This window comes from Haliotis asinina, chromosome 6 (genome assembly GCF_037392515.1).
Source record: "Haliotis asinina isolate JCU_RB_2024 chromosome 6, JCU_Hal_asi_v2, whole genome shotgun sequence".
NCBI lineage: Eukaryota > Metazoa > Mollusca > Gastropoda > Lepetellida > Haliotidae > Haliotis > Haliotis asinina.
In genome coordinates this window covers 1559682-1573564 of record NC_090285.1, presented here as the reverse complement: position 1 = coordinate 1573564, position 13883 = coordinate 1559682, and the positions used below count along the sequence as shown (strand labels likewise).

The following is a 13883-nucleotide window of genomic DNA, read 5'->3' as shown; positions in this document are numbered from 1 at the left end:
AGGAGAATGAGGACCTTGATCATTTGTATCAGCCTTGGAAGCCACTGAAGTCTGACAGAAGTTCATCCAACCCCGCTGTGCTGGTGCAGGTGCTGTGGAGTGACCCCCATGTGGCTGACAAGTTGACAGACTCCCTGGTGTCCGCTGTGGAGAGTGTTGGTGTGAGCGAGTTAGTACTGCTGGCTCAACAACTACTTCTGTGTGTCAGGCACACTGTGCACAACTTGCAGCAGGTAGAACATTTACGCTAGTGATAGATCTCAGCTGGTGGGAGGAAATCCTAAAACGAAATATAACGACTTAGTTCAAACTAATAACCAGTAATGTTCACTCTGATAAAAAGACTTAAGTAACTTTTAAGAGTCACTGTCATTGTAATAGCATTTAAGTCATGTTAAAATGTTCAAGGAAAATTTCATGATCTGTTTCTTCTGACACTTCATGGAACATGTTCTTTGGGTGTTAAAAACTCTATTGTTTTAATTTTCAATTATGAGAATGAATATTAGCCTTTCAGTTTCAGTTCACAAAATGATCATAGCATTTCTTCTTCCAAAGATGGAGAGCTCTGCCGAGACATCACTCATCACATACTTCAACCTTCTGAAAGTTGTTGTGAGGAAGATGCTCTTGTATTCCCAAGATACCAAGTCCAAAGAAAGTGGGGAAATATCAGCTGAGTTTGAGATACTTGAGGCCAGTCATAAGTCTGGCCAGGACATGTTGACCAGTGTCCTCCAGACAATATTCCAACACCCAACACTGAAAGCAGCCTTCCTTGGGTCCAGCTCCACCCAAATATTGGATGTTGACTCTCTCATTACCGAGCAGATGATGGCGCTGCTGATGAACCTGAAGGATATTGCGGGAGACCCTGCCTTGAGGAACATTTTCAGTGTGTATGCAGAACAGGTTTTAAAGTCATTACAGGCTGTTCTTACAGAATCCAGCACAGAATCTCGACAGCTTCTGTTCCGGTGTGTGGAAGCTCTCATACCATTCTTAGACCCTGCTGGCTATTTCAGCAGATTCTTGGAACAGCTGCTGGAGTTTCCATCCAGTGTTCTTGTATCAAAGGGTAAATCAAAGAAACTTTCCAAAGCTGGTGAGCTTGTGATAAATCTGGCCACAAAATCACTTGCTGAATTGCAAGAGAGGTCTAAAGGGAGACAACTCCTGCCATTTGCAAAAGTATCAACCTTGATGGATTTGATGACCGCATCCAGAGATGAATTTTTGGAGGATTTTTGTCGTAATTTATTGAAAATCCAACCTGCTTATTGTCTGGCTGTGAGTAGTGAGCTGTGGAACTATATGCTTGATAACTTAACCAGTGGTCGAGTTGCTATGGTTACAAGAATATTGTGCCAGAACATGGTGCTGAGGATGGAGTTTGAGGACTGGCTGCTGAGATCTGCAGATCGAGTGAGGGAGGACAGGGGACTCTATGGTGAGGTCATCGCGACCTACCTGCGTCTGGTAGGAAGGAAGGAGTCAGGTACTGTTTTGCTTAATTCCTCTGACATAGTTCCAGATTAGTGTGATGGGTCAGGAAAGACTAGGGGACACTTTAGGCATGTATACAGGAATCTTTTATGTTATTAAAGCTTGAGAGTAGCAGCTGGAAGAACAGAACTCTTGCCTTAGACATTTGCAGTGAAAGTGCCCATAGCCCATCCTTAAAGGGAATGTCTGTTTCACATTCTGTCTTATGTGGTAAGGCATATGTATGTCCTGAATTTCTCATCAAACAAATCCTTGGTGTTTATGGATTAGCATGAGTGAAATTGTATCTGTTATTCCATCACATTCCAGACCAGAGCCCTAGTAGCCTTCAGTGTGAGAAAACAGTGGAGAAGATGTACCTGACCAGCACTGCAGACCTTCTCACCGAGACAGATGCTGCTGTCATTAACGTTGTCTGTACTCTTATCCAGGAGAACTGTATTGGTGAGTCTGTGCGGGAACACTTAAGATCCACCATTCCTTCCAGGTTCAGTCTTTGATCTCTCTCCTTGACGTTCAAGTGTCACCACAAATCACACTGTTTTCTGTTAGTTTCCACTGTTGTTTACAGTGGTCTTGGCCTACAAGTGATTTCTGCAAGTGGATGGTGATTGTAGCCAAAACATGAAATCATGATCTTAAGCATTTACAGTAATTGTACTGCAATGAACTTTTTTTTTTAAGTGGGAATGTTTTGTAATGCAAGTAGTGTGATAGATGGCATCTGTTTGACCAATTGGAAGGAATGTTGGTTTTACGAAAATTCCAGGCTTCTTTGTCAGTTCTCTTTCTTGCGTGATGATAATGCCATTTATCATACCTCACACATAAATGTCATTTTCTGATTGGCTAAGCGCTCTTCTATTTTAAGTGAGGTATATTGCAGTGTACCCCGCTGCCAATGACAACTTATTTGGTACTTCTTGGTAGTTCTTCTTTTTCTCAAATAACATTGAATTAAGCATGATTTATGGAAATTACCAGTATTTTCCGAATACAAATTGATGGAAGGCAGATAACTCTAAATCTGTTTTGCTTCTGTCGTCTGCAAAATGTAGCGATGACTATGAAAAGATTTGGCTCACATTCCAATAAATAATTCTTTTTCGTAGAGATCCTCCTTGGGGTACTTATAAGCATTTAAATGTTCTTTAAATTCTTGCGACAGTTGTAACCATATTTTTGAAATAAAAATATGTACAAAACAAAAAACATCGTTTTTGTCTTGTGAGACCACCCCTACAGGGCCCCTGGTCCCATGACAGCCAAGACCAAGTAACCCATAGGCTATAGCCTCAAGCCAAACACTTAAGCTTCCTTTTCTGTCGCACGCCTGTGAAGACATGCTCAGACGTTCTCCGAAGTTCTTGCATATTTAGCAAAAGACAAGTTCAAGGATGAGTACCTCAGAGACTCAAACTGTATATATGGTTTCTTTATTAGACATATGGGCGCTCTATGAATCATTTTTTACAGTATACTTGTCTAAAATGTTGTGACTTTTTCTGTCCCTGTCGGTTAGACTTGGCTGGCAAGATGGAGGACGGTAAGCTTTTTCCCGTCAAAACTTTTAAGTTTTTCTGGTGGTCTTTTTAAGTAAGCGTTTGTTCAGCTATACTGTTTCATTCGTTTTACTATATATTATACACATATTTACTTCACCTTTGTGTTTGTTGTAAATTATGGTGTAGTGACACGTAGCTTTTAACTTTTCTACGTAGGTAGTACTAGTTAGTTAGCTTTGCACCCATGCATGTTTTGTTTCATCATTGTTACATTACACAACACTAGGGGTTATTTGTTGTCTTGCAGTTTAAACCCTGCTCAACATGCATATCATCCATTCCTGCCAAAGACCTCCATGATGCATGCTTGAGGTGTCTTGTCGAGTGTCACCATGATGACCAGACATGTGACGTTTGTGCAGGATTTACTCCCCTAACTAGAAAGTCAAGCCATGCAGACTTTTTGTTCTACTCCAACCTGCTTAAGGCGGGGTGGGATATTTGGGCTCAGGATCCTCCTTCTAAGCGTTTGCACAAGAAAAAGAGTGCAGCTTCCTCCTCGGAGGGGTCAGCCAAGAAGACCAGGGTTGCTAGCGCTGCCCAGCCACTGGGGGCATCGGCACCCCATCCTATCCCTGGGCTGTCGAGTAACCCTCCGGTGGGGGGGCTCTTTTCAGGTGCCCAGGCGACCAAGTTCGGGCTCCAGCAGGGGCTTTCCAAGTGTCTCGACCCTTCTTACTCCCTTTGTTCCCTCATGTTCGGTTTCGGTAACGCCCTCGGCAGGTTCGCTTTATGGCAAGAGTCCCCTGTCCGAGTAGCGTGATAGGATTTCCCAGTTGTTCGGGTCGTTCCAGGTAGATCTGTTTGCCTCTGGGGCAATGAATCAGATTCCTGTGTTTTGCTCAAGGATATCGGATCCGAGAGCGATAGCCAACGACTCCTTTCTGCTTGATTGGACGGAGTGCTGTGGGCGTTCCCACCAGTTCCTCTGATCTCACGAGACCTCTCGCAGCTGGCCGCATAACCAGCTTGGCTACTTGTGCTTCTGGCATTGCTTTGGTCGGCTCAAAGCTGGTTTCCGGTAATTCTCAGGTTTCTGGCTCGGCCTCCTGTACTATTACCCTTTTGACCGGACTTGCTATCACAGAACGGAGCGCCGCACCCGAATCCCAGGATTCAGTGGATGGCCTGGCCGCTGTCCGGAATCACCTCCATGCGAGAGGAATTCCTGCACCAGTTGCAGACACAATTCTGGCTTCACGGAGGGATTCGACAAACGTTCAGTATGAGGATAGATGGACCTGTTATGCGCGCTGGTGTGTCGACAGGGGGATTCTCGATCCCTTTTCTGCAGATCTAGTATCTGTGTTGGAGAATCTGGCCGCTTCTACAGTTAGAGATTACTCCACGGCAATATCTACCTTCCACATTCCTGTTGACGGTGCATTATTGGGGCAGCACCCTCTAGTTCAGTGCTTCCATGCAGGCGTGGACAGAATCCGTCTGTCTGTCCAGCAGATTAGTCCCCCGTGGGACTTGCCAGTCATTCTTGATCGGTTGTCCGGTCCTCTTCTTCACAACCTGTCGGCTCTTTCCCTCCAGCTGTTGACATGGAAGACTGCTTTTCTTGTGGCGGTAACTTCTGGCAGGTTGGTGGGCGACATACATGCTTTGTTCGCCAACCCAGAATTAACAGTGTTTCACAAAGACAGAGTGAGCATCCAATTGCCAGATACTTACCGTCCTAAGAGAGATGGCACCTTTCATGTAACGGTGCCTATTGAGCTCCCTGCTTTCACGCAGACTTCGCCACCTGGTACCTCTCTTTGACGTGCTCACGTCTTAGATGTTAAGGCTTATATCAAACGAACAAAGAACATTAGGAAGAATGATCAATTGTTCTGCTGTTATGGTGGTGGCAAGGCTGGCCTTCCGGCAAGCAAGCAGATCATATCTAGGTGGCTTGTCTCTGCCATTTGTATGGGATACACCTCGGAAGGTCGTATACCCCCCGAGGGTTTGAAAGCTTATTCGTTTAGGGCTGTGGCGACGTCTAAGGCATATGCGTCTGCCTGGCCCATTGAGGAGATCTGCTCCGCGGCTATTTGGAGCCGACCGAGCACGTTTTTAAATTTAAAGAACATTTAAATGCTTATAAGTACCCCAAGGAGGACTCTATTCACAAGAATCTGCAACCTCTACAGGTTTGTTCGAATTTTGACAAAATGTTCTAATGTAGTCACTGTAAATATTAAGAAGAGAATTATACTGCAGTGACGGTACTAAGACAGTACCTGCGGGAAAAACAGCAAGTGGCAAGTTTTGAATCTTTTGATTCACAGAGGTTGGCTGAAGTGTGCGGTTTGATACCCATGCTTCAAACGGTTCAAAATTGACATTGAGGTGTTTAGTAAGATATATACTTGGGGCCCATAATGTGATGTACCGTCAATGTTTGTTTATGATCCTCTCGCCTTTTGGGCTCAGGAAACATAAACAAACATTGACGGTACATCAACCCATGCTTACATTGTTTCCCTGGTCCTGACTCAATAAAAGAAGAACTGAAGAACTCGTTGCACTGTTAAACAATGCTTGTTGATCAACTTGCTTAAGAAACTGACGGGGATTGCAACAGGTACAAACCATGGATGCTGATATCAAACAAAGGAAACTATCGTAATCACATCAATATGTTTACAGAGGAGAAGAAGGCAACCAAGATTTTGTCTGAGTTGTCATCAGGTCTGTATGGCTATGAGGACACCCAGAGAGGCCATCTGGAGGTGTTGGTGTGCTTGTACCGCCGGCAGATGTCAACTGTCAAGGTGAAGGGGGACACATGGACAGGGGATCTCCTTGGACTCCTGACGAGGACACTTGTACTGAGTGCAGGGAGGAAACATGGGAGGGACCAAAAAGTAGAGGATTACATGCTCCAGGTCATGGCCCAGGTTATACAGGTGAGAAGACTCTCAAGGTCGTAGCTCAAATGATACAGGTAAGCACACTCTCAAGGTCAAGGCTCAGGTGATACAGGCTAGCACATTTTCAAGGTCAGAGGTCAGGTGATACAGATGACAGGTGACTTCACTCTCAAGGTTGTAGCTCAGGTAATACATGTTAACACACTCTCAAGGTCACAGCTCAGGTGGTACAGGTGAATACATTTTCAAGGTCAGAGCTCAGGTGGTACAGGTGAGTACACTCACAAAGTCAGAGCTCAGGTGATACAGGTATTGACTTTATCACATGTCAATACAGCATCTTATAATCTTGATGCTTGAAATTTTTTATCAAAGTCATGATGTGGTTATTTTTCAGAATGCTAAAAGTGTGGCAAACACAGACAAGATTCTGGTTGAGTGGTTGGACTTTGTCAAAGTTGGTCTCAAGTAAGTGGAGAAATTACTTACTGGAGCTCTAGATTCATTATTGTACAGTCAAACTGAAAATTATCAATGTTCTGATCTGATGTATGAGTCAGTCCCAAATACTTTATGATCCAAGTTTTACACTTGGATTTAGTATGGCCTCTGATTCTAGAAATATCTGGATTCGGTTTTATCAGCTCCCAAAATGTAATTAACCCTCTCTGACCTTCATAGATTCTCACAGATTATGCCAGCACACCATAAAAGACAAATAAATTGTAATTTGTTTTAAGAACTAATGTTAATCCATCCCTAGATACATTCATCAGTGAAAATACACTATTGTTGCCTGCATGACACTATATACGACACTGCAGAATATATATATTATACAACAACTCATACCATATGACAGAATATGCAGCAACATGCATCATATACCACAACATATGTACAGCAACATATATACAGCAACATATATACAGCGACATATGTACAGCAACATATGTACAGCAACATATATACAGCGACATATATACAGCGACATATATACAGCAACATATGTACAGCAACATATATACAGCGACATATATACAGCGACATATATACAACGACATATATACAGCAACATATGTACAGCAACATATATACAGCAACATATATACAGCAACATATATACAGCAACATATTACCATAACATATTCCAGTCATGTGGTGTCAGTCTCGAAATAATGATCAATCCAGTGATCAACAGCATGAGCATTGATCTATGCAACTTGGATCCAATGACCTGTCAACTACAGCATATAGAATAACATATACTACAACATATAGAATTATGCTACAACATACAGAATAACATATACTACAACATATATATGACTTGTACTACAACATATAGAATAACATACAGTGCAACATGTACTTTAAGAACCTCCACAATATATATATGTGTTTGTGAGTGAGTGAAATTGTAAAGAGTATAGCACTGTTCCAATCTTCTCCCCACACCTGGTTCCCCAAGGGGAATCTGAACCCAGATATGCCAACACTGTCACCTCTGGGCTACTACTGCTGATGCTGTATCAGTCTCCCTGCAGTTACTACATCAGGTTGAAAATGTTTGTCTGTCAGCGTTTGCAGTGGCTGTTGGTTGTATGTTAACTGTGTGAACTTTGACCTATATTTTGCAGAGTTCTATTTTGTGAACCCAAGCTACTGAAGGTGATTGACAGGCTGGTTCCACTGGTGTATGTAGAGTCATATGATGTGTCTCCACCAATCACAATGCTGTATGAAATGCTTATGAGCCACTCACACTTCATGCTGGTCATGCTTGGGGAGAAAGGTCAAGAGGTCAAAGGTAATAACAATATCCTTCAGACTGATGTGATACTTCCGACGTGGCCATGAAGTGATGCTGTAAGTTTCACGGTAGTTTATGTAATTCCAGACTACGCTGTTTTTATGAAGTAGAGACTTTTTTTCTGCTGAACAAAAACAGTAAACCAATGTAATAACTATCAGATGTTAGTTGTCACTGAGACTGCACAAAGGTATGAGGACATCCATCTGCAGTGCACATGGGTACTTGTCAAAGGTGGGCTGACAAACAAGATACTTGAAGCTTGAAAATCAATTCAAATTGGTAACTTCCGTCCTACCCACACTTTGAAAAGATCAATCTGAAATGTTCAAAGTGACCAGAGGACAATTCTGGAATGTGTTATGGATGGTGGACATTGTATGGCAGTCAGTCTCATGAGTTACTTTTGAGATGTGTGTCCCCTAAACAGACAGGTTGAGACTGAGATTGACATACTGTATGGGTATTTATATAGTTCTGTTGATAATCTCATCTACATGAATGCTCAATGTGCTTTGATTTTCCACGGTCATCGAATGTCAATCTCAAGGAACATTGTATTTTCAATTTCCACTCTCCAGGGGATTATTCAACTTGTGCAGTCACTAGGCACATCAATTCGACATGGCTTTCCCATTCTTATGAGGTACCCAGTTGGGTGGACTGGGACACATAGTCACAATACTTTATCCATGTTTTACTGCATGCTTCCGTACCTACAACTATGTGTCTCCATGTGTTCAGACCTGTGAAGGTACCAGGGTAGAATAGGCCTTCAGCAACCCATGCTTGCCATAAAAGGCGACTATGCTTGTCATAAGAGGTGACTAACGGGATCGGGTGATCAGACTCGCTGACTTGTTTGACACATGTCATCGGCTCCCAATTGCGCAGGTCGATGCTCATGTTGTTGATCACTGGATTGTCTGGTCCAGACTCGATTATTTACAGACCGCCGCCATATAGTTGGAATATTGCTGAGTGCGGCTTAAAACTAAACTCACTCACTCCATGTGTTCATGCAGCCAACATTCAGTCATTAACCAACAGACAAGCCTATTTCAGTGCGTCACCCAAGTTAAAGTGATGGTTTAATTATCTGAAAAACCTTCCTGAAATCAGTATATTATTTAAGGTGTATGGATTATATATGTCAAGTAATACCTGGACTGTAATCACCATTATTGGATCTAATAAGATTTAATCTAAAAAGAAATACCATTCTTCAGACCAGATGGTGAATCTTCTGTTGACTCTGGTTGAAACCAACTCAGAATGCTGTGACCCCAGCCACTACACTGTCTTACAAGGGGCATATGGAGCGACACTGTCACATACAGGTAACTGTTGTATACATCTGTGACCCCAGCCTCTACATCATGTTACAAGGGGCATATGGAGCGACACTGTCACATACAGGTAACTGTTGTATACATCTGTGACCCCAGCCTCTACATCATGTTACAAGGGGCATATGAAGCCACACTGTCACATACAGGTAACTGTTGTATACATCTGTGACCCCAGCCTCTACATCATGTTACAAGGGGCATATGAAGCCACACTGTCACATACAGGTAACTGTTGTATACATCTGTGACCCCAGCCTCTACATCATGTTACAAGGGGTATATGGAGCCACACTGTCACATACAGGTAACTGTTGTATACATCTGTGACCCCAGCCTCTACATCATGTTACAAGGGGTATATGGAGCCACACTGTCACATACAGGTAACTGTTGTATACATCTGTGACCCCAGCCTCTACATCATGTTACAAGGGGCATACGAAGCCACACTGTCACATACAGATAACTGTTGTATACATCTGTGACCCCAGCCTCTACATCATGTTACAAGGGGCATATGGAGGAACACTGTCACATACAGGTAACGGTTGTATACATCTGTGACCCCAGCCTCTACATCATGTTACAAGGGGCATATGAAGCCACACTGTCACATACAGGTAACTGTTGTATACATCTGTGACCCCAGCCTCTACATCATGTTACAAGGGGCATATGGAGCCACACTGTCACATACAGGTAACGGTCGTATACATCTGTGACCCCAGCCTCTACATCATGTTACAAGGGGTATATGGAGCCACACTGTCACATACAGGTAACTGTTGTATACATCTGCGACCCCAGCCTCTACATCATGTTACAAGGGGCATATGGAGCCACACTGTCACATATAGGTAACTGTTGTATGGTGGCAAATGAGACACACTAGACAATATGTGTATAAAATGTTTAAAATATTAGATTAAGCCCATAAATGAGTATCAGGCGCATGAAAGAATAAGGTAAAATAAGCCTGTTGTATTCATCTGTGACCCCAGCCATTCCGAGACGATTCCATGTCAGTATAATACCTTGCTATTGCCTCATCTCGCTCATCACCATGCTGCTTGTGATTGCAGACCAGAAGCTGCTGAAGATCATGTTCCTGTATGAGAAACATGGCAAAGGGCTGAGTGATGCCAGGTATGAAGACAGTGATCACTTTCTTCAAATAAACACTGATCCCAGGAGCATATTCCACACTTTCGTAACATTGTGCAGCTGTTGAGAGTTGCCTCCCTTGTGCCAGGCTCTGCTGGTCATGGTTTTGACTCTGGACTGTGTCTGTCTTTGTCTGGAGATGATTCAGTAATGTTGCTACAATGAAATTAGATCACAATGCATTGCAGACCATTGTGATTTCATGGGTTAGTGACATCACTATTGTTGCTTCCACTCATTATCTTTACACCTTTAGGTGTATGGTTATTGTTGTTTCATTAGGACAGGAATATCAGCCTTGTGTCTTCAGCTATATCCTTGTCTCCTCCCCTCCCCCATGTGCTGTGTCTTGGTTTGGATGGTTTCTGTATAGCTCTGCTGGAATCAGAATGCATTTGACACTTGTTCACAAATATATGAAACCTTGATATTCAGGGCTCATTGCGAAATATGTAGCACAAGACAAAGTGCCTGAATGACAAGAGAAATGTGGACTGGAGTTCTGTTGCTCCAGTCATGTGCTTATATGTCTAGTTATGTTCAATATTAATTTCAATAGTGTTTTTGTTATCACATTTGAGTTGTAATGCTACTTTAATAATGCTGTTTAGTAAACCTGTTACGTATGTGAATGAACACCGTAGCTGTTACATTGCAGGCCATTCCTGTGGGGACCAAAGGCGGTAGAGCACTATGCCCTGAGAAAATCCCTGGCTTCATCTCTCCTCAAACAGCCGTCCATGGAGCAAATCGTGGATGCCTTCAATGTCCGTAACATGTACAAGTCAGCTCTACACTTCCCCATTTGCAGGAAGCTCACGGTAAAATGCAACATTTTGGGGTTCAGAGTTACTTTATATACTGGGGACATTTTTTGTGTGATAAAGGAATTATTCTTTTTTATTTCATTAAGTGGTCTCAGTGTGTTATTTGAGAGCATGTGTGACAACATCTGGTGGCAAGGGTCGGTGACTTTACTGTTGTACAAGTGGAAGATTTCTGATTGCTATAAGGCAACAATCATGAGTCTGTTGTAAACATGTCACACTCATCCAGAGATACAAGATTATTTGACCTTGTCTAAATTTATAACCAAAATTATGATGCTTGTTGTTGTGTACGCTCATGTTGTATCTGATGTTGAACAAGTACTGGTTTTATCACAGTCAGCTGTGTTGCTTCCCCAGAAGTTTGAGGCAGTAGAAATATATTTGCAGAATTATGTCCCTTGGTTGTGCCTGGATTCACTTTTGAATCCAGAATTTGTCATGATGATAAATATTTGTCTTAATCATGGAACCTGACAGTAGTTTATCAAAGAGGGTAATGTTTAAACTGAAGATTTCAAATTTTCACATTGTGCTGGACACAACTTAAATCTCTTTGTGTCTTTGTAGCCTGCAGTTGTCATGGAATCAGAGGAGGTCAAGGCTACTGTTGATGTTTATGACCCTTGCTTTGTGCTGCCATTGTTCTGTGGCCTCCTGAGGTCGGGTATGTCATCTGAAGTAGATAGTCATCAGCACTTTGGGTCTGCTTATTGTCAGTCTTCAAGTTCTTCACTGTCTAATTCTTTTTAGAAATTCCTGAAAGAAAATAATGTCACACTTAATCTAACATGACAAAATTTTAACATTTGTCTTCCCATGACAAGCAGGCCCTTGAGCTGTATCAAAAGGCTAGTTTCCACAATTGCTATCTCAAGCCTACCTTTATGTTCTTCATTTTGAGTGAACAACAATCGTGCATGCCAATAGTGCACTTGAGAATAATTTACAATATCAGAACTTGTGGTTGCTGTTAAGGCCAGAGCCTTCACCAGCTGAATCTCCACTGAAATCTTTACCAGTCTTTAGCTGAAAGAAATAGGCTTGAACAGTTTCACAGTTTTCAGTCAACTGGGTATCATCTTCCACGGAGTCTCAGCAACATATGGCAGAGGTTTTTTGACATTCTTGTTGACACGGTCATAATCTTTGATGCATTGATTGAATATGACTCCTTGAAGTGGGAAATATTGTTTTCACGTTGGGAGCTAACATGATGTCTCATTATGTGTGTCCTTCCATTGTATTCCACGCCTAGTTCAAATAACTGGCAGTAGATGAATCAAGAGACCTTACCGCTTTTCTGTCTCCATATTTTTGTAGATTCCCTGGTAGACTGTCGGAAGTTTGTGTCAAGTCACTGTCTGGCGTATACACTCACTGCTCTGAGCAGCCATGAACCCAGCGTACGGAAGGCTGCGTACACTGTACTGGCTCGCTACGTCGACCATCTGTCCGCCGTCAAGTTCCATGAACGTCTACAAGTGACTTACCTGCTGGACACTTTACGGAACAGCGTACAGGAGCCGAACCAACGTCTGACCTGTCTCATCACGCTATTCCTGGCCCGCATCTCACGTCTCATGCTACATCCAGGTACGTTGTGCTTTTGAACATTGTGCCTCTAGATGGATAGCTTCTGGGTTTCCATGGCAACAAGTTTCATATGTTTACTCCTGCAAGTGTAAATTTGCTGTAGATGTTGATACCTGCATTGATGTTGATGACAAATGTTGAAGGAATGTAGTGAGATCTGAAGGTAAATAGTGATGGTGATTTGATAACATGCTCTATGAGTAAATACTCACTAAATGGAACATGAACGTAATGGTATCAGAGGTCATGTGTTTTAACTCAAATTGGTTCAAGACTCATTTCAAGACTATTTGATCAGTGTTGATCAGATTTTGTACACCTGCTGTATGTTCTTACTAGCATCAGGTACACATATAGTGCAAGTTTTGATAAATTTTAAACTATGTCTCTACAGATGAACACATGTACCGGCAGATGAACAACTTCTTGCTGCTGAAGCCGAGTCTAGACACTGAGAATGTACCTGAGTTCTATAAGCTCTTCAACAGTGCTGACCTACAGGTAACCATGGCAACACTGTACAGTGTTACCTGTCACAGAGCTTCCTGTTTCTACCTGTCAGGATGAAGGTGGCAGCATATTCCTGCTTTTAGTTTATAATCGGAATCCTGATCTGTCCAGTGTGATAGTGTTTCTACCTGATGTTCAGTTCCTAATTCATACGATCTACAGGCTCTCTCTACCTGGTTTAGACCTTCCTGTCGACAGTGGTTCAGCACAAGAAGGAGGAAAGTACATGTGTTATCTGGTGATTGTTCATCATTTCAGTACAGGAAGGAAAGGACGTGGATTTTAAGTCTCCTAGGAGATGGTCTTCGGGAGATGTCTGACTACAAGACGATGGAGCGGCGGTTCACCTTCAAGTTACTGCAGGGGTTCTGCGACTCCGCCATGAGCGACCAATTCTCCCAGGTCTGTATGCAATAGTGAAGTAGTAATTTATAGTCTCAGGTTAATTGTGTAGTGCTACAGACCTTGATGTTGGTGCTGTATGTAAGCGAGACTTGGTGTTCCCATCAGAGTGTTAAATAAAGTTGCATTGACCTTGTTTCATCTCCAGTGCTTGTCATTTAGTGGTTTCACTTGGAGAAACTGAAGGGTAATGAATGCAGTGTTAAAAAGTAAGACAGGTATTGTTTTTGCTACATTATACAATTAAATAATGTGAATTGCCAATTTGTTTCTGTTACTGT

At 42.5% G+C, this 13883-nt stretch overlaps 1 protein-coding gene across 1 annotated transcript in view; it reads left to right on the top strand.

Moving 5' to 3' along the window:
• The window catches only part of LOC137286922 (nucleolar pre-ribosomal-associated protein 1-like), a 43272-nt gene that overhangs the window by 26547 nt on the left and 2842 nt on the right, over window positions 1-13883 (top strand). The window contains exons 18-30 of the mRNA XM_067818954.1: window positions 33-233; window positions 559-1498; window positions 1816-1950; window positions 5715-5974; window positions 6336-6406; window positions 7579-7748; window positions 8981-9091; window positions 10186-10249; window positions 10926-11088; window positions 11665-11761; window positions 12418-12690; window positions 13085-13191; window positions 13459-13602. Coding sequence (XP_067675055.1) covers window positions 33-233; window positions 559-1498; window positions 1816-1950; window positions 5715-5974; window positions 6336-6406; window positions 7579-7748; window positions 8981-9091; window positions 10186-10249; window positions 10926-11088; window positions 11665-11761; window positions 12418-12690; window positions 13085-13191; window positions 13459-13602 — 2736 coding nt within the window. The remainder of the gene's footprint in view (window positions 1-32; window positions 234-558; window positions 1499-1815; window positions 1951-5714; window positions 5975-6335; window positions 6407-7578; window positions 7749-8980; window positions 9092-10185; window positions 10250-10925; window positions 11089-11664; window positions 11762-12417; window positions 12691-13084; window positions 13192-13458; window positions 13603-13883) is intronic.